Below are 18879 nucleotides of genomic sequence, written 5' to 3'. Positions count from 1 at the left end.
AAGTTCATTTTCCTAGCAAGTCCTCGTGAAGGGAGAGTTTGCTAAATTCATTGATTCCCTTTTGGCAAGCTTGCAACTCCCGGATTTGGTCAGATTAAACAGAGTAAAGATTTCCTATACTTACTCAAAGGACATTACCTAAAAACTCGGGAAGGTTCTTTTTCCTCTAGGAAAAAAGGAAACAAGAAGAGAGAGAGGGAAGGATGCAAGAAGGGAGGGGAGGATGGAAGATGGATAAACTCCATTAAAGACACATCCTTCGAACCAAAAGGACCAAGCCAACCGTTCCACTAACATATAATAATCTTTATTCTGTAACAGAGACGTAAATAACTTTATGAATTCGTATGATCTATACAAAAGACAAAATAAGATATTGCACTAAATTTAGTTATGGAGTATCTGGATTTAATGTTAGCTGAACAGAAAAATATATACAAGTTAAGGAATTAAGGCAAAACCAGAAGATATTTCAAACACAACAGGAGATTTGAAAAATAGATACAATTAAAAATAAGGGCACACCATCTCCAGTTAATAAAGTGGTCACGGTGAAGGAGAAAATAATTCCTGGTGGGTTTAATAAGGTAGTTATTATCAATCACGTTAATTAAAGTTGAGCAATAGAGTATACAATGTCCCACCAAGGAGAGGTACTTTGCCAAGGTTTGGGACTGAGCATTGGAATTGGGGTAAATAACTTTGTCTTTGTCAGATTTATGATCTGTTTTTCCTATTAGAAAATATAATTTGGAAAATATGACTCTTTCACATATATAATTAAAATACAACTATGGAGCATTCGTTTTAGGGGGCGGGAGGGAGGTCGTGGGGGTGAGCTCAGAATTAAGGGACATTTTGAGGCAAGACATTTGTCACCTTATGGGTAGAGTGAACACAATGCCAGTCACTAAAATACAACCCCAGTTACCTTAAGAGAACAAAACAAACAAGTTCAAAAGTAATTAGTTTAAAAAAAAAAGTCTAATCAATGTATCCACACGTGTCCACATGTCTTTGGCAGTTCCACTATGACCGCTGAAGTCAGAACTTCCAACTTTTCTAACTTTCAGACCCACTAGCCAGTCTTTCAAAAACAAAGAAATAAAACCTCCCCCCACCTCTGCAGCCAATGCTGCAATGGCAGGAAACTAACAGAACAAACCTTGAGGCGGCTTCTGACAGTTAACACGAAAGCAATTAGGGGTTTTTCAGCTTTGGAGTCCCGGTCCACATGAGAGGAAACTGGTACACACACGAAAATGATCTGCGAAACTTTGTGTTTGTCCAGACAGGTCTAGAATTCTCAAAGAGAATCCATAGTCACCCACGAACAAAACAGTAAGAGACATCAATCCGAGAGTGCTCTTCCGACAACCCGGGGGTGGGCACACTCACGCTCGGGCGTCACGGAGAAGTCAGGTTCTATAGCGGAAACACCAGAAAGCCAGAAAACGTGGAATACTGCCAGCCGCCGAGCAAGTTACCTTTCTCCAGTTTCAGGTAGACCTTATCTTCTTTGTCCAGGTACAGTAGCACTCCGTTCGTGGCGGCTTCGCGGGTCACGTCCTTATCGCCGGCAAATGCAGAGATGACTGGCTTTCCATTTAACATCAAGTTAACCTGGAAGGAAAAAGATCAACCCCCCACCCCCAGAAAGCTCCTTTTAAAATCAAAATATGTACTAGGAAACAGACCAAGGCAGCTCTCCTGGTCAAATATTTGCTATTTGAAAAATAGTCTCCTTTCCCTTCACACTGGACATACATGGGGTCAGATTTAATGTGTGTGTGTGTGTGTGTGTGTGTGTATTTCTGTGTGTGTTTTCATATAGAAACTTCCCTAAGTACCTACAGAAATAACCCAGACAGCCATCTAGTCACGTGAAAACTGACTTCTCCCTCGGCGTACAAACAATGCTAACTACTGTACCGACCTCATATGCATGGTGTCAACTGTTTTGTAACAAAGTTGTCCACTGGCTTCCCAGTGTTGATCTAACACTGACAACGTCAGATGCCACCAGCTGCTCCCAGCCACTGAGTTGGCGCCTCTGTTTCTGGAACTTTCACAGCAACGAAAGTCACTTGAAATGCCAAGGGTTCCCTGGGAAGTAGACATGGTCACTAAACGCTCCCTTTTCCTGGGTTAGGATTAATCTGGAATAGATTAGATCTAAGGCTGCTCGGTTGATCCAGTCACCGGGATATAAAAGTGGCAGGCGACTGTGCCGTCTGCTAATCCCAGGGAACTAAAATATAATATGAACACTAAAGCACCCGGCTTTATTATTCTATTTATTATTTATTTATTCTAGAATTCCCGTAAACATGCACCACAGCGGGCAGATCACCAGCCATGCAACTGCAAACTGGGGAGAAGTTGCTAGAAGAACAGGACCCAGAAAATGAGCTCTGGCATGCAGAATTCAGCACACCCTTTCTCAAAGGAATCGTTATTAGCTGTTCCCAGGGAGTTTGGTTCCAATAGTTAATGGCCTCTCACAACTTTTAAATGACAGTAAACCTGTTTTGTTTATTTAATGTCCATTTGCAAAGTTTGATGAGAACTTTTTTCCCCGTATAAATTTGAAAAACTTTTATTTTGGCGTGAGATAAAATTAAGATGTTGCATAGAGATCCCTGTCATGGACTCTTTGCCAACCTGTGTTGTTGTTGTTGTTGTTGTTGCTGTTGCTGTTGCTGTTGTTGTTGTTTTCAATAGTTAATTGAACGTCACCATTTTTAAGCGGTGGTAAACTTGTTTTGCTTATTTAATGCTCATTTGTAAAGTTTTGTAAGGTATTTTTTCCCTTACAAGTTTCAGCAACTTTTGTTCAGGCATGAGATAAAAATCGATCTCTACGGTGAGTTGTGTCATGAAAACTTTCCCAAGCTGTGTTTTGTTGTTGCTGCTTACTTTTCTGCACGCCATCCTGTCACATACCCAAGTGGAGGTTGTAAAGAAAAAACAGGCAAATCGCATGCTTTGGGAAGCAAGCACGAAGGGTAGACAACTACCTCGGCCATGACAGGCAGAGGTGGGGAGCACTCCATGGGAGCACGTACCTGGATGGTTTGGCTCTGGTAGACTTTAATGACGTGAAAACTGAAACTGTAGATCCCTTTCCTCGGTGCCACAAAGACGGATTCCAGTGTGAAAAAATTACCCACGTTAACCAGGATCTACAAATAAAAGCAATGGATGTGGTAAATTATGATGGTTTCTTCCTCCTCCTCCTCCTCCTCCTCCTCCTCCCTTTTCCTTCTCCTCCCTCTTCTTCCCCTCCCTCTTCTTCCCCTCCCTCTTCTTTCATTCTTTTATATCTTCCTTCTCTCTTCCCTTCTCTCCTCTTTCTTCATTTTTTAAATTATGAACTTCAGAAGCAATAGAGAATAAAACCACTAATCTTATTTCTTTCCTATTACATTGACTTGGAAAACAAATGTGCCTAACGGAAGTGTCTTCTACCTTTTAAATGGCACGGGAAAAAAATAAATAAATAAAACAACTGTTGTAATGGTGCCTCAGTTTCCAGGCCGATGTCTCGGGGATCCTCAAAGTAATGTGTGAAGGTCTGTATTGGCTTCTCACTGAGGATCGAATGGAAGGCGTCTGCCGTGCAGTTACATACCCACAGTCTACAGGCCTTCTCGATGTCCAGAAGGGACAGTACCCAGCCAGCCAATCAGCATCTGTGGGCTCTCTGAACACATCACAGAGGCACGGAACACCCTCCATCCACCATGGGGCATAGCCCATGGCACCACCAGTTGGTACCACAGAGATGGGGAAGCCAGGTTCTTCCCCTAGCCTCTGCCAGAGCTCTCCTCAGACCCATGGCCATTGTTTTTGCTTATGTGCCATCTAAGCCTTAACATAATACATTGGCAATGAATCAGCCCTGGCTGGGGAGCAAGAGAAGGGCATAAAAATGGCAGACAGGAGACCGGGTGGTCTTTCTGTGCTCTCCCTGTGTCTTGTTTTATCTTCCTATCAATCCATTTTGAAGTTCAAGGGTCAAAAGTGAAAAGTTAAGTTGGACACTGTTTCTAAGAAAGCCACAGTGCGCCTTGTATTCCAACGTGTGGCCCGGCTGTGACATTAACCCTGAATTTCTGTGCATTCTCAGTTAAATTTTAGTGTCTCAGAGGTAAGTCTCTTGCTGGGAGAACATAAGAGCCTGAAGAAAACAAGGAGGCTTCCTTTCATGCCTCACCAAGAAATAAATCCATAAAAATCAGATGTGTCCCTAAAGATATATTTTCTGCTTATTAGAGTCAGTCTGCTGTTATCTGTCTTAAATATCATCTTCTTGTCAAGATTAACGCATTTCGCACTTCCTGCTCCGTTTCCTCAAAGTGCACCCCTCTTCACGGCACACCGGGATGTCAGAACGCATAGGTAAATGCACCAGACTCAGCCGTGCCCGGAAACACAAATCTGCGTGCAGTTTTACCGAGATCCCAGCCTCTCGCCGTAAGTATCAGCTCTCTGCCCTCTGACTTGAGACCAGATGGACTTTCTAAGGCACCGTCGCCAGCTGTGTACGACTCCCTGACAAAACATTTACAAAGAGCATCTTTCCCCAGGCACAGTAGAATAAGGCAAGGTGCTTAGCCTTGGAGACTTGGAGACTCGATACAAGAGACGTCCTTTATTGGCAAAGTAGAGGTTCTGACTATTGTTGATTAGTAAACAAGAAGCTGGCCGTGGCCTCCACAGGGTGATAGAAGCATCCGAGAGCACATCGAGATTTATACTAAACGTGTCTGGTTGTCTCTAAGACACACGGCTCCCAGAACAAAAGAAAAATCCCTTTCCTAGGCTAATTGGTGGGAAGGTCATTCAAAAGAATGCCCCAGAAACACATAGCACAGTCCACAAGGCTTCGACATTTACACAATGCCCTAAAACACAGACCAGGCTGGTGTTAGGCTCCCTTTCCATCACTGTGCTAAATACTGCACCGAAATCTCCAAAGGCATTACTTAATTCATTTTTCAAAAATTATAGCTATCCCGTTCTAAGCCTCTAGGGAGACATCTCTGTCTCTAGCCAGCTGGCGAGTGCATTGCTTGGAATTAAGTAAAGAGCACGAAGGTCACCTGAGTCCCTCCCTGGCACATCCAGAAGCCCCACTTAACCCGCCTGCCTGCGGGACTCCGCATACAACTGTGAACTGTGACTTTGGAATAAGGCAGACTCCGGGTACTGTTGGGGTTGGAACCAAAGTGCTGGAGTGGGGTTTCTGCCCTGGGGGCTTTACTAAGCCGAATCCCAGTGGTTGCCTGTCACTCCAGTCTACAGATCCCGGAGCAGCTAGGCAGAAGCTGCAGCTCTCATCAATTCAGCCCCACCCCCTGGCTGCAACCTCAAAATCTGTGCTTTCTCAGCAATTTACAGTGCCCCGGGGGAACGGGGAAGGGAAACCCAGCTCCCCAGTGTTTACCTGCCCAAGTTCTATGCCATTACTCCATCCCTTTTCCTCCTGCCTGGATAACTTTTCTGAGAGGAGCAGTAGTGAGAAAGGCTTTGGCTTTACACCAGGAAGGGTTGTGGTGTTAATCCAGCCATCCTGGACCCTGCAGACTCAACCTAGCTAGAGCTCTGGAGATGGTTTCTGGCTCCCCCAGAACCACACCCCTAATCATCTATATCCACCTGGAAGGGTCCCTGCACCTTGCGGAGCCCCAGAGCCTTTCGGAGAGATGGGATTCCACCTGGAAACACAAGTCAAACATTTCAGGTTGTCTACTAGGTTCCCCTCAGGAACGCCTCCAGGGCACCTGCTGATAAGTCTGAGCCGGAGGCCCAAGCGATAGATCTCAGCATCCAGGGGCAGTATTCCCTTCAGCCCCTGATGACCTGTTGCTGTTAAACTTGGCTTGATCCCCAGGTGCCTTCCTCTGCGCTCCCAAGCCACCCACCGCGCAGGCCTCTGCCAAGACTAAGGGGATAGAATGGAGGCTATGGTTGTTGGGGAAGGGAGGCAGCTCTGAGTTTCAAACTGATACCTTCAGGGAGATAGTTGATAAAATGATCTCTCCACATCCCCATCATTCTAGCTTACTCTGGGCAGGCAGCCCCCTATACCCAGAGACCACCCATCCCCTGTGCGCTCTGCATCCCCCGGGGGTCTGACCTGATCAAAGTAAATGATGCGAGTCTTGTTGCTCATCTCAGATGGCTCGTGGTTGGTGCTCCGAACCGCTGAAAAGGCCACCTTGGAGTTCGCTGCCCGGACCGATATCCCCAGAGGGGAGGAAGATGATCCCTTGGAGTCTGTGGCTGGGTTCGAGTCGCACACCACCAGACACTTGCCCTCCAGAACGATCGGTTCCGTGTCATTCTGTGCCCAGACAGGCAGCACGAGAACCAGCAGAACAGCTGGTACCACGGACAGCGCCCGGCGCGCGGAGCCCATGGTGAGCCTCGTGCGCAAGCGGCAGCCTGGCGCTTCTGCTCCCGGCTGGCGCCTGCTACCCCGGTATCCGGGAGCTGGGGAAGATGCTAGTGGCTAGATCGACTGCGCTGCAGGAACAGCGGCGGCGGCGGCGGCAGCAGCGGCGCGCGCACTTCCACCAATTCTCTGTGCTGAAGTCTCCCTTCGAGCTGGCTGGCTGGCTCTGTTACCTTTGTCCTTTAAGGAGCTCATGCAGAACTCCTACCCTAACTCCTCCACCCCCCAAATCAGTTTTGCCTGGGGCCACTGCACCCACACTTGTCCCTTGACATCTAAAAAGTCTCCAGACCCTCTCGGTCACACCGCAAAAGAACAAAATAAATCCTCACCCCAAACCCAAGCACTCTCAGAGAAGCACGGAGCTGAAGACACAGTGGGGACTCACTCAGCAAGTAAACGCTAGCGAGGGTGGCTAGTGAGGAGCAGTGCGGGTGTCGGTCCGGTCTGAGGGACTCTGGTTGGCGCAGGAACAAATTACAGAGGCAGGAGGTGTTTCCGGGGATGAGAAGAACGCCAGGTTGTGTCCATGTCCAGGATGCTAGCGACTCCCCCAAAAATAGTCAAAAATTCCCCCAAAGCCCGGTGTCACTCCGACGCAGGTAGGCGGTTCAGCTGAATGCCGGTCGCCAAAAGCAGTTCTAAGGTTCCGGGCGCCGGCTACCCCGGGTTCCCTCGTCCCTGTGCACAACTTTGTGTCTCAGCGCGCAGTGCAGCCGGGAGGGAGAGCGCCGAGAGGGCACCCGCTCGCTATTTATAGGAGTGCTGCCTGCAGATGGCTTTGGCTCGCTCGCCCATCCCGCGGATCCCCGGAAAGCAGAAAAGGCGTCCGGTGACCCCAGCGGAGCAGCGCCTGTGTGACGTTGAACGCACACGGACCGAGAAGGGCACACGGCACTGCCTGCTGCCAAGGTCCGAGGCCACTTGGTCCCCCGAAATCTCACTCTGTGTGCGCAGAGGATGGTGCCCACCGGAACGCGCCTGCCACGGCTTCGCGGCTGCTTGCCGCCAGCTCCACCTGGACCCGCAGAGGGAGTTGTGGGTCCCCTCACCCTGCCCTGCGCAAGACTCTCTGAACCGAACGTGGCGCTGCCAGCTCAGATGTGGAGATGAAAGGACCGCGGCGGATCTGCGCGGTTTGTTGCCTGACTCTAAGAAGACCCGCCAGTGTCCCCCCAACTGCGCCTGGTCCGGAGATTGTCCCTCGTAGCCCTTGAGCCTGGAGAGCCCAGAAAAGCCCTGGGGCAGTCCTGTGCCCTGGGCGGGGCGGGTACGGAGGAGGCGCCTGATTCCTTTCTTCCGCTCCAGAGGACGAGCCTAGGAACCCACAGGGGCGCGCCTTCCCACTCACGCTGTGCATCCACCCCAAGCAGGGCCAGGAAAAAATCTTAGTGAACAGTATCCCTTAAATGTAACAATTAAAATTCACAGCCGGGAAAGTGCTGCACCCTCCCCCGCTTTGATGTTCCTCCCCTGTGCACTCCACTGCCATTTTGGCCTCTGACTGGCAACTTATTTTCCTCTTCGGAAGCCACGGAAGGGAAGCGGGGAAGCAAGACTTGGCTTTGGAGTTGGCCGAATGAACCTGACCAAGACACATACCGTCATGAGTGGTCAGCACTACCCTAACTTAAGGGCCCTGGCTTTCTGGTTCTGCATTCCTTGGGGTCAGGACACTCCCAGATTGCTTATTGACTTCTCTTGACTTCCAACTGCAGGAGAGCAGTGCAGCTACTTCTCTAATCAAACCAACATCCCCACGGAAGCCACCAGCACCCCGGACCTCCTGATTAGTATGTACTGGTCGCTAGTTTTAGAGGTTGAGTCATGTCCTTGGGTCAGACCAAGCTTCCCAGACGGCCATGTGCAGTCTTGGAATGGTGTTTAAGCTCCTCCCAGGCAGAATCCAGACCTGCATCTTTAGTCGGATCTCCTAAGGCTCTCCAAGGGAATGTATGCCGCAAACTCGTGCAGAAATTCCAAGAATTAAGATGCACGACGCCCCTAAGGTTGATCCTTAGCCCCGGTTTCCTGTAATGATCTAAAGATGTGCTGTCTGGAAGCACAGTGGAGGGAGGTGGGCAGTAGCTGGTGCTCTGGGGTGATGCTATTGTTGGATTTCTTTCATCTAAGCTGTAAAGAAACAGGAATGCTCACTTGGCCTTTAGGAGAGGGCCATCTTGACACCACAGTAAATACATAGTTTCTCATCTGACCTTTCTGACTTCCTTATTCAAGCACCCATCACGCACCTCCGTGGTACGTGAGTGCGTGTGTGTGTCTGTGTGTGTGTCTATGTGTACATAGGTGTGCATGTGTGTCTGTGTGTGTGTAAATGTGTGTATGTGTGTACATGTGTTTGTTTGTGCATGTTGGGTTGTGTGTACATAGGTGTGCATGTGTGTATGCGTGTGTGTGTGTGTAAATGTGTGTATATGTGTGTACATGTTTTTGTGTGTGCATGTTAGGTTCTGTATGTGTGTGTGTGCATGTGTATGTGTGTACATAGGTATGCGTGTGTGTATGTATGTGCAAATATGTGTGCATGTGTGTACATGTGTTTGCGTGTACATGTTGGGTTGTGTGTGTGCATGTGTGCGTACATATGTGTGCATGTGTAAATATTGTGTGTAAATATTGTGTGTGCATGTATGCATATGTATGAATGTGTATGTGTGTAAAGATGTGTACATGTGTATATGTGTGTGCGTGTGTGCGTGTGTGTGCGCGCGCCCGCGTGTGTGTGTGTGTGTGTGTGTGTGTGTGTGTGTGTGCGTGAAGAAGTCAGAGAATGGCTTCACCAGTGTCCTGCTCTGTTGCTTTCACCTTACTCCCTTGAAACAGGGTCTCTTAATGAACTCGGAGCTGGCTATCAGTCTGCAAACTGCCACAAGCCTCCTGTCTCCCCCTCCCCCTGCACTGATGTCACAAGCATGTGCGTCCACACTTGGCTTTTCATGTGACTTCTGGGAATTTAACAGGTCCTGCTTGCAAAGCAAGAGCTCTCGGTGGCTGAGCTATCTCCTTGCACTACAGCAGCTGGGTGTGAGACCAGACACTATAAGAAATTTGATTCCACTTTTTCTCCAGTAAGGGTAAGAGTGCCTTCTCTGGCCAAGATGGAGAATCCTAGCTAAGCAAGCCTTGGTTTTTTTCAACTGAGAGAAGTTTGAGAAAGGAGTCTATTGAGAAAGTTGTTAAATATATAATCTTTCTCTTCCTCACAAGCCCCAATGTATTCTCTCTGTATTCTTTTCTTCACTTCGGACTTATTTTCTTCTCTTAGAATTCCTTTTCTGAAGAAGTTCTTATCTAAATAAATGTCTTCCTTCTATCACTGACAGTATTTTTGCAGGCCCCAAATCCAGCAGGGTGACCACCTTACAGACCCAATGGCTAAATGAACAGAGACTGAACACTTCTAAATAGAATGTAGTGTATCAGCCATTTGTCCTATAGTACAAGCTAATCAAAGCGAGACTCCCCAAAATATAAATCCAAAGCTTCCTTCATCTGGGCGAAAAGGTCTTAATCTTCAAGGTGACCTGTGGGTGTAGAATGGGGCATTTCCTGCCGTCACCTGCTAAGACAAGTTATATGATAATGTGAACCAGTCAGTCATACCTTTGTCCCTGACAGAAGACTGAACAGAGAAAGCTTCAAGGCTCTGAGAACAGGCAATCTGTTTAATACAAGAAGTCCATTAGATATGGAACCCAGGACAGATCACTGAAAGGAGGCTCCCAGACTGTCTTTGTCCAGACCTCAAGGCTGAGACAGCTTTGGGGAAGCACTGTGTGCTACAGCCGCAAGGTCAGTGCACTGCTCTGCTGTCACAGCCACAGGGGGTGGGGGGTAGAAGCTGCAGCAGAGTTCACCGGGATGGCAGGAGGCTTCCACACTGGAGGACGGATGCCAGGCCTGGAGGCTAGGGAGCTTTCCGGTCCCCAACTTTTGTCAGGAGAGGTCAGCAACCCTCTGACCTTGAACTTCCCGAGGCCATCCTGTATCCTGCTTCTTGTCACAGAGCATCCTTGATGAAACAGTTGTCCTTAACTCAGACCACAAAGGACTGGGGAAACTGTGAGAAGGAACTGCCAACTGGGAAATGGCAAATAGGCAATACTTGGCTCCTGCCAAGAGACACGGGAAAACCCTGTCCTCTGCCTGGGGCAGGTTTTCTGAAAAAGTCTCCTCCGTCCTAGCTCCAGCACCTGCCTCATCTCCAGCTGCTTCAGGAGGAGAAAATTAAAATAAAGCCCAAGTTGCTTTTCAGATGCTAGTCAAGTCTGTCCGTCTGTCCATCTGTCTGTCTGTCTGTCTCTCTGTCTCTGTCTCTCTGTCTGTCTGTCTCTCTGTCTCTGTCTGTCTGTCTCTCTGTCTGTCTGTCTCTCTGTCTCTCTGTCTCTCTGTCTCTGTCTGTCTCTGTTTCTCTCTCTCTGTCTCTCTCTCTCTCTCTCTCTCTCTCTGTCTCTCTCTCTCTCTCTCTCTCTCTCTGTCTCTCTCTCTCTCTCTCTCTCTCTCTTCTCTCTCTCTCTGTCTCTCTCTCTCTGTCTCTCTCTCTGTCTCTCTCTCTGTCTCTCTCTGTCTCTGTCTCTGTGTCTCTGTGTCTCTGTCTCTCTGTCTCTCTCTCTCTCTCTCTCTCTCTCTCTTTCTTCCTTTCTTTTTTTGGTTAAAAATACAGTAGTATCGGAGATGGCTGAGAAGATTATTAGAGCCAGAGGCAGGGGGTGACTACAGGACGATGGTCTTCTCCAGATAGAATGGGTCAGTTCCACAAATGATCTCACAGCGACCGTGACAGTATGCACAAGACCTGCAGGAGCTCAATGAAGACAGAGTCCCAGCAGGAAGTGGTGAGGTTCCTTTGGCACTTAATGCCTGCTAAGAGAGGGAAAATCAGTTCCTTCGAGGATGTGACTCCAAGATGGTGGGCCATGCTCTAGAGCGCACTCGAGAGTATTTGGGCAACACAAATTAGACTTGGCAGGTTCCCTGTGTGTTTCTGAAAATCAATTAAAAATAGAACACAAAGCTGGGTGCATGGAGAGGTGGGGTTGGATCTGGGAGGACCTGTAGGTGGATAGTATCAAAATACATTGCATGGCATACTCAAAAATGATAAAAAATATTCTAAAGTGTGGTACTAGAAAACTTACCATCTGCGACTCAACTGTTTCCCCTTCTCTGAGGTTCCCAGATTCCGCCGGATCTGCCGGATGCCAGCCCCGCCCTGTTCCCTTTGAATGCATGGATGCCCGCCCCGCCCTGCTCCCTTTGAATGCATCTCGCCACTTCACATCTCTGTAACTGGGCTCAACTTCTCAACTTCAAGGCAAATTAATGTGGGACTGATCTTCCGCGGAGATGATGGCGTTTTTTCTCCCAGCGCATCCAAGGACAGCTTGTCTCGTCATCTTCTATGGGAACTTAGTGTTGGGAGAGCCAAGACAGGCATGATCCAGGGGCGAGCTTCTGCTTCAGAAGATGGTCTGTGAGAAGGCGGACCGGCATGCAAGGCATTGGGTTCTGAAGGACTCGCCTGGATCTGAGTGACTGAAGACTCCGAGGAGCGTGTACAGACAGCCTCGGGTCGGTCATGCAGGCCGTGGGAAAGCGAGATCACGTGACCCGAGGTTCACTCACTGCCAGTCGAAGCTCTCTGGGTTGTTTAATTACCCCTTCTCTGTTACAGTAAAAATATAAAAGTGGCGGAACTGGTCCCCGTGCTTAGCGTGGTAAAATCAAGACTCAGCAAACTGTAACCCAATCATCAGATCTACATGTTAAATTCTCAATCTTACCATCCGCCGCCATATTCTCTTCGCTGCCAACCTCCTCTCTCTGGCCTCCTCTGCCTCTCTAGAACTTTTCTCCCACCCATCCTTCCTTCTTGTCCAATGACAGACCTCGTTCTATCTTATACCTGCCTCCACCTGCATAATGACACCAACCTACACTTCTCTACGGTGATGGCTATCTGACCAAGAAGCTTTTCCTTTCTTTCTCTTGAGTAAGAGTAAACGGCTTGAGGAGAGCAAAGCCTCGAGAAGAAGAAGAACGATGCGAGGACCACACAGTTGCAGAACTGTGCCAGGAATATCCTCGTGGTTCCTTCTGGAGACAGTGAAGCGGTAGGCGATTTAGTAAAGATGGCGTTATCGAGAAAACTACATGATGTTTTCACGATCTTTTAGTTTAATTTACAATTTAAAATTTGTCTGAGATGTTCCTCTTCCCACCCCAGTGTCAGCCAAGAAGATAAGAGTTGAAGTTGTCAGTGTACATTGAGGTCTTGGCCGCCATGGTGGTCACATTTTTTTTTTTTAAAGAAAAGCAAGGTATATAATTTTTGTTTTCTAGATTTATTTGTTTGCAATACATATACATATACATCATATACATATATATCATATACATATGCATCATATACATATATATCATATACATCATATACTTATACATCATATACATATGAATACACAGACACACCAGAAGAGGGCATTAGTTCCTGTTATGGATGGTTGTGAGCCACCATATGGGAATTGATTTGGGAATTGATCTCAAGATCTCTGGTAGAGCAGTCATTGCTCTTACCCACCGGGCAGTCACATTTTGACTCCCCATTTTGCCTTTCCCATAATGCCCTGTGTTTGTCTTGGTCAATCTATTCATTACAACGTCGAGTTATTGATTTTTTATTGTTTTCCATGGGCTACGAACTCCCCCAGGAGCACAGGATTTAGTGGTAAATGGAGACGATTAAATAAATGTTTACTGAGAGAGAAAAGAAAAACTTACCACTGCTCTGGACTCTCACTGTGCAAACAGCATCAGCTCAAACCACTGCTGATGAAAGACGAAACAGGAAAACCTTTCAAAGAGTTGAGAGGAGCTTGAGATGTTTAGTCTAGTCTCTGCTACTGTGCTGGTGGCATTGCTGTTGCTATGATAAAATGCCATGAACACATGCAAATTCTGGAAGAGTTTAATGGGCTTAGAGTTCCAGAGAGAGAGAGTTTCAGAGAGTTCCAGAGAGAGAGAGAGAGAGAGAGAGAGAGAGAGAGAGAGAGAGAGGCGTCTATAATGGTAGGGAAGACGTTATAGCAGGAAGCTAAGAGATCCCATCTTCAAGTGCACACGGATAAAGCAGGTAGTGAGACCTGAAGAAAGGCATGGCTATAAACTTTCAAACACGATTCCTATTCCAAACTACTCCCTAAGACTGGAACCCCAAAGGAGTAAAAAGACGAGTATCAGAAGGACCACGCCTGCCTGTTTGTTTGATAGCATTTGCGTCCTTTTTACTGATACGGTATTAATGTGTGTGCTGGCTGGTTTTGCGTCAACCTGACACATGCTAGAATCATAGAGAGGAAGGAGCCTCCGTTGAGGAAATGTCCCCGTGAGGCCCAGCTGTAAGGCATTTTCTCAATGAGTGATGGATGTGGGAGGACCCAGCCCATTGCAGGTGGTGCCGTCCCTGGGCTGGTGGTCCTGAGTTCTATAAGGAGGCAGGCTGAGCAAGCCATGAGGAGCAAGCCAGTGGGCAGCATCCCTCCATGGCCACTGCATTAGCTCCTACCTCCAGGTTCCTGCTCTGTTTGAGTTCCCTGACTTCCTTTGTAGATGAACAGCAATGTGGAAGTGTGAGCTGAATACACCCTTTCCTCCTCAACTTGCTTTTTGGTTATGGTGTTTTGTCACAGCAATGGAAACCCCAACTAAGACAATATGCTGTATTGTTTTTTACAGTTTTTATTGGCCTTATCTATCAGACAGACCCACTGAGTGCAATTTAGGCTGTCCATATACTTCTGGGTATGGGACCAACAAGTGCAGCAGGATCAACCCACAAGGAGCCACACCCTTAAAAATATCTGAGTCTCCCTCCCTTAGAAGCCACCAACTCCCGACAGCTCTTCGGTTACGGACTGGGGCTCGTTTACCCCTCCCCTCCATACTAGAACGTTGACTGTCTTGATCTTGTGTAGGTCTTATGTAGACAACCACAGCTTCCCTGAGTTCATGAGAACTGTGGTCCTGTCGTGTACAGGAGACACTGTGTGGGGTCGGTTCTCCCTGACTTCTGGTTCTTAGGATAGCCCCACTTCTTCTTTGTCATGGTCCCTTAGCCTTGGGGTGGGGCTGTGTTACAGAGTAGAAAGGCCACATGGTATAGACACAAGGGCAGGGATAAACAGCTGAATGCCTCTCCCTTCTGCCCCTCCCCTTCCTTCTTCTTCCCCCACCCCCTTCTCCACCTCAGCACCCACATGCAGGAACATAGCAGCGAACACCCCTAAATCACACACCCAAGAGATCTCTCCATCCCAAAGTTGCTCCAGAGTCCTAAAGATTCATGAACTCTGGTGCCCAAACTGTCCATGCTCTCTGCTGAAGACAGAATCGTCACGTTAAGACAAATGCAACTGGTTCCGTGTTTACACAGACTATGAAGACTGGGGCTGGGCTCGGGGAAAGAGAAGACCCAGAAAGGCGTTACCAATGCCATATAACGATGTGGGAAAGAGCAAGCTATGGATTAACCTATACCATGTGGTTCCATGTTAGCGCCCTGTAAGTGCACACAAACGTCTACATGCTAGTAACAGACGGGAAATAGGAGAGAACTTGACAGCAACTCATCCACTTTGGAGGAGCACAGGGGAAAGAAACCATTAAATTTGCTTCAGATGTTTATTATCCGAATGGTCCCAGGAACCACACATCACATTGTGAAGTGCGTTTTAAATAAACTCATTTTTAAAGAGGAAAATGTTGCTGGGCAGATCTCCCAACAGCAGCCTGTTATGGCAACACTTTCAGCCCGTAATTCCAACTTCACAAAGTTTGGAGAGAAGGAGACCCAAGGTTCCTTCTCACACACGGTCTTGGGGAAGCAGCAATTTTCCTTCTTTGGTTATTGATCCAACTCATCAATACAGGATCACCCACTCTGTTCTGGAAGAGTCTCAGACATGAAAAGGCTCACGGTAGACGTCTGAGGAAAACTTGGAAGTGGTAAAGCTCATGAGTCACATCTAAGTCCTGGTTGTATTTCAGATCCAACCCGGCTCTTTATGTAATGTGTTTAGCGCTCAGGAAACCCTGATAGATGCCCAGCCTCTTTTCAGTGCAGAATTAGGGAGAAAATGAATGTGAGGTCCCGACGGATGGCTGCTACTTGGACAAATTACCAGGGAGGCTTGTCTCCAAGGCAGACTCGCTAAACCCAGACTGAGTTGATGGCTTTGTCCATGAACGGGGGATCTGTTTTATGAACTGGCAGCCACAGGGATAGGCAGCTCTGCCTTTGTAGATGTCGATGGTGAGATGCAGCTAGCAAGAGTCCATCTGCAGTCAGGCGGTTAGCTCTAAGTGTATTCAGGGTCAGCTCTACCTCCTGTTAGCTTTATGACCATGACCATGGAGCAAGTTACCAAGCCTCTCTGAGCCAAGATTGCTATCATAAAAATCATACTCTGTGAATGGCGTCAGGAGGGTTGGGTGGAGAAAGGTAATAGAGCACTAAACACAGTCCCCGGCGCACAGAAGGTGCTAATTAGATGCCGTCATTATTGTAATTAATTTATGGAATCTACTCATGGCTGAAAGCGAGTGCCTCAATGCACAGTACCCAACATCAGAGGCCATTAACTGTTGGCAAGCAGCAGCCACGGCTCGGTCTCCTGGACACGGCGGTAGGGAGGAGTGAGCCTTACCCAAGAAGGAGAATCAAAGTTTAGCCACCACATGTTAACCAAACCTGGGCTAATGAGGGCCTGCCACTGGGCACATGGAAAGTTCTAGAATGAAGCTAAGCTCCTGGGAAGATTTCTGAGTGTTTTACAGGGAGTGGAGAGTGAGTCTAATTTTCTATTTCTTTCTTTCTCCCATATTACTTTTTATTTTGTGTGTGTATATATGTTTGTATGTGTGTATATGTGTGTATGTGTGTGTATGTGTATATACGTGTATGTGTGTGTGCATGTGTGTATGTGTCTATGTGTGTATGTGTGTGTATGTGTGTGTGCATGTGTGTATGTGTCTATGTGTGTATGTGTGTGCATATGTATGTATGTGTGTACATGTGCATGTGTATGTATGTGTGTGTATGTGTGCATGTGTATGCATGTGTGTACATGTGCATACATGTGTATGTATGTTATATGTGTGTATGTATGTGTATGTATGTATGTGTGCATGTGTGTGTGCACATGCATGTGTATCAAAACCAGAGGGCAATGCTGAGAGTCTATCTCTATCACTCTCCCCCTTACCTTTTAGAGACAGATCTACTGAACCCAGTGCTCATCCACTGGTTAGAATGGCCAACCAGAAATTTCTTGAAACCTAACTACCTCTACTCCTCTTACCCCTAGCACAAGACTTAAAGATGGGAAGCCCCTGGCCTGGATTTTTATGTAGTTTTGGGGATCCAAACTCAGATTCTTACATTTGTGCACCAGGCACTTTACCAGCTGGGCCAGCTCCCACTCCTTTTCCCTCCTCCCTCCTCCCTCCTCCCTCCTCCCTCCTCCTGGGTCTCATCTGAAAGAAGCACCATCTTGGTCAGTGTTTATTGCTGTGAAGAAACACCATGACCATGGCAACTCCTGTAAGAGAGAGCATTTACTTGACTCTGGCTTACGGTTTCAGCAGTTTAGTTCATTCTCATCATGATGGTCAGCATAGAGGCACACAGGCAGTCAAGCTACTGAAGAAGAAGCTGGGAGTTCTACACCCAGATCTGTAGGCAACAGAAAGAAAGAGCCTCAAAGCCCACCCCCAGCAACACACTTCCTCCAACAAGACCACACCTCCTGATCCTCCTCAGGTAGTGCTACTCTCTGACGAGTACGCACTCAAATATAGGAGCCTGTGGAGGTCATTCTTATCCAAACCACCACCAGCACGGAACGAGGCAGACAGAGTCCTCAGAAAGGAAGTTACATAAGAGTCGTGAGCAGCAAGGGGTCAGTAGCCCTTATTCTACCAGCAGAGGGATCCAGAGAGTAAGGTAGGGAGAGGACTGTGCCAATGGTTAAATGCCAGAGAGGCCACTTCAGAAACTCACATTCGACTTGTTTTCTCCATGCCGGGAAGACTCGAGGTAACTGTGAGCACCCTGACTTTAGCAGCATGAGTTTGGGGTAAGAAACAGGAAGAGTGTCCCCCAGTATGTGGGTCCCCATGCTAGTATTCTCAGTGGGCTTCCAGCTACAGCACAAGCAGCAAGGGAAGTGAAAGTCTCCAGGTGCCACTTCTGAGGTAGTGAGCATCTCGCACCAGCAGGTAGCATTCTAGTGTTTTCTAAGGCGCGGTCTACCTCTACAGCAAGCCCACAAAAGACCAGGTCAACAACACAACCTAGCACCAAGGTGGGAAAGCAGGGGTTTGCTCAGATTCTGGGGGAAGAACTGACTGGGACTGAGTGCTGGGTAGGACGCCTCCACAGAGAAAACCTCACAAGAATAGTGCAGGATGACCAGGGCTGTGGGTGACTGTTACCACGACTCTTAGTTCCGACTCTGATCCTGGATAGACTGAAATCCACAGTGTGCAAATGCCCTTTAACCCAGAGAGTTGCCGTCACTGGCAACCAGCCCACAGAATGGCTGCCATCACAGTTAAGAAGTGGCTCTCGGTGCTTCCGAGTCACGGCTCAACAGATGGGGCCTGGGAGGTGGGGACCCAGCACATGAGCTTGTCAGGTGACAGCACCACATACAAGAATTGAATTTGGGGATGGGGGAGGCAGAGGCAGATGTGCTTCCAGTCATAGGGTATTGTTGTTGGGGGATTTGGGTTGTTTTGGGATTCGTCGGTTGGTTTTAGTACATGGCTGTTTTTGTTTTTGTTTTGTTTTCTTTTTGTTTCCAGCACTGAGGATTGAACGCAGGGCCTCAGGCATGCTACACTCTTATCTCCAGCCCTCCTTTCATGTTTTATTTGGGGACATGACTTCATTACGTTGCTCAGGGAGGCTTTGAGCCTATGATCCTCCTGCCTGAGCTTTCCAAATGGCTGAGATTATCGTCTTGCATAGTCAAGCTCAATTTGCAATTAAAAAAAATAAATAAAAGCATTGGTCTTAAATCAAGGTAAGGAATAAACGTATTTGATAAATGTATAGGCATACAGTTAAATACATAAATATAAATAATATAAATACATAATATAAATAGTACATAATTAAGGAGCAGGGGGCCGAACCCTCCTATGACCTTAGCATGGCTCTCCATGTTGCCCTCAATACAATGCTGCACTTTCTTGTGATTTGTCTGCAGTCATCTTTTCCAGTGCTTGGGGATCCACGAGGGGAGAGGTGCGCTGACCTCCACTGACCATAAGCAGCCTCCCCAGGAGAATCCTTGGCACATAGCCGATCACCTTAAGTGGTGGCTAAAGTA

General features: G+C 47.7%; 1 protein-coding gene across 1 annotated transcript; it reads right to left on the bottom strand.

The window, feature by feature from the left end:
• Nucleotides 1-285: 285 nt before the first annotated feature.
• Nucleotides 286-7605, bottom strand: Cbln4 (cerebellin 4 precursor). The gene is made up of 3 exons (XM_032904724.1): nucleotides 6146-7605; nucleotides 3069-3185; nucleotides 286-1623 (listed from the first exon to the last, which is right to left on the bottom strand). Exons 1-3 carry the CDS (start codon nucleotides 6425-6427, stop codon nucleotides 1426-1428), a joined length of 597 nt encoding a protein of 198 aa, XP_032760615.1. The 5' UTR covers nucleotides 6428-7605; the 3' UTR covers nucleotides 286-1425.
• Nucleotides 7606-18879: the final 11274 nt, after the last annotated feature.

This window comes from Rattus rattus, chromosome 5 (genome assembly GCF_011064425.1).
Source record: "Rattus rattus isolate New Zealand chromosome 5, Rrattus_CSIRO_v1, whole genome shotgun sequence".
Lineage (NCBI taxonomy): Eukaryota > Metazoa > Chordata > Mammalia > Rodentia > Muridae > Rattus > Rattus rattus.
This window is presented reverse-complemented; position numbering and strand designations above follow the sequence as displayed.

What these genes read in the sequence shown, in the direction of transcription:
- Cbln4 (XM_032904724.1), bottom strand. Translation starts at nt 6,427, where the DNA reads ATGGGCTCCGCGCGCCGGGCGCTGTCCGTGGTACCAGCTGTTCTGCTG. An exon ending in GCATCATTTACTTTGATCAG is followed by an intron (nt 3,186 to 6,145) that starts GTCAGACCCCCG and finishes TTTTATTTGTAG; the next exon opens with ATCCTGGTTAACGTGGGTAA. An exon ending in ACCAGAGCCAAACCATCCAG is followed by an intron (nt 1,624 to 3,068) that starts GTACGTGCTCCC and finishes TTTTCCTTCCAG; the next exon opens with GTTAACTTGATGTTAAATGG.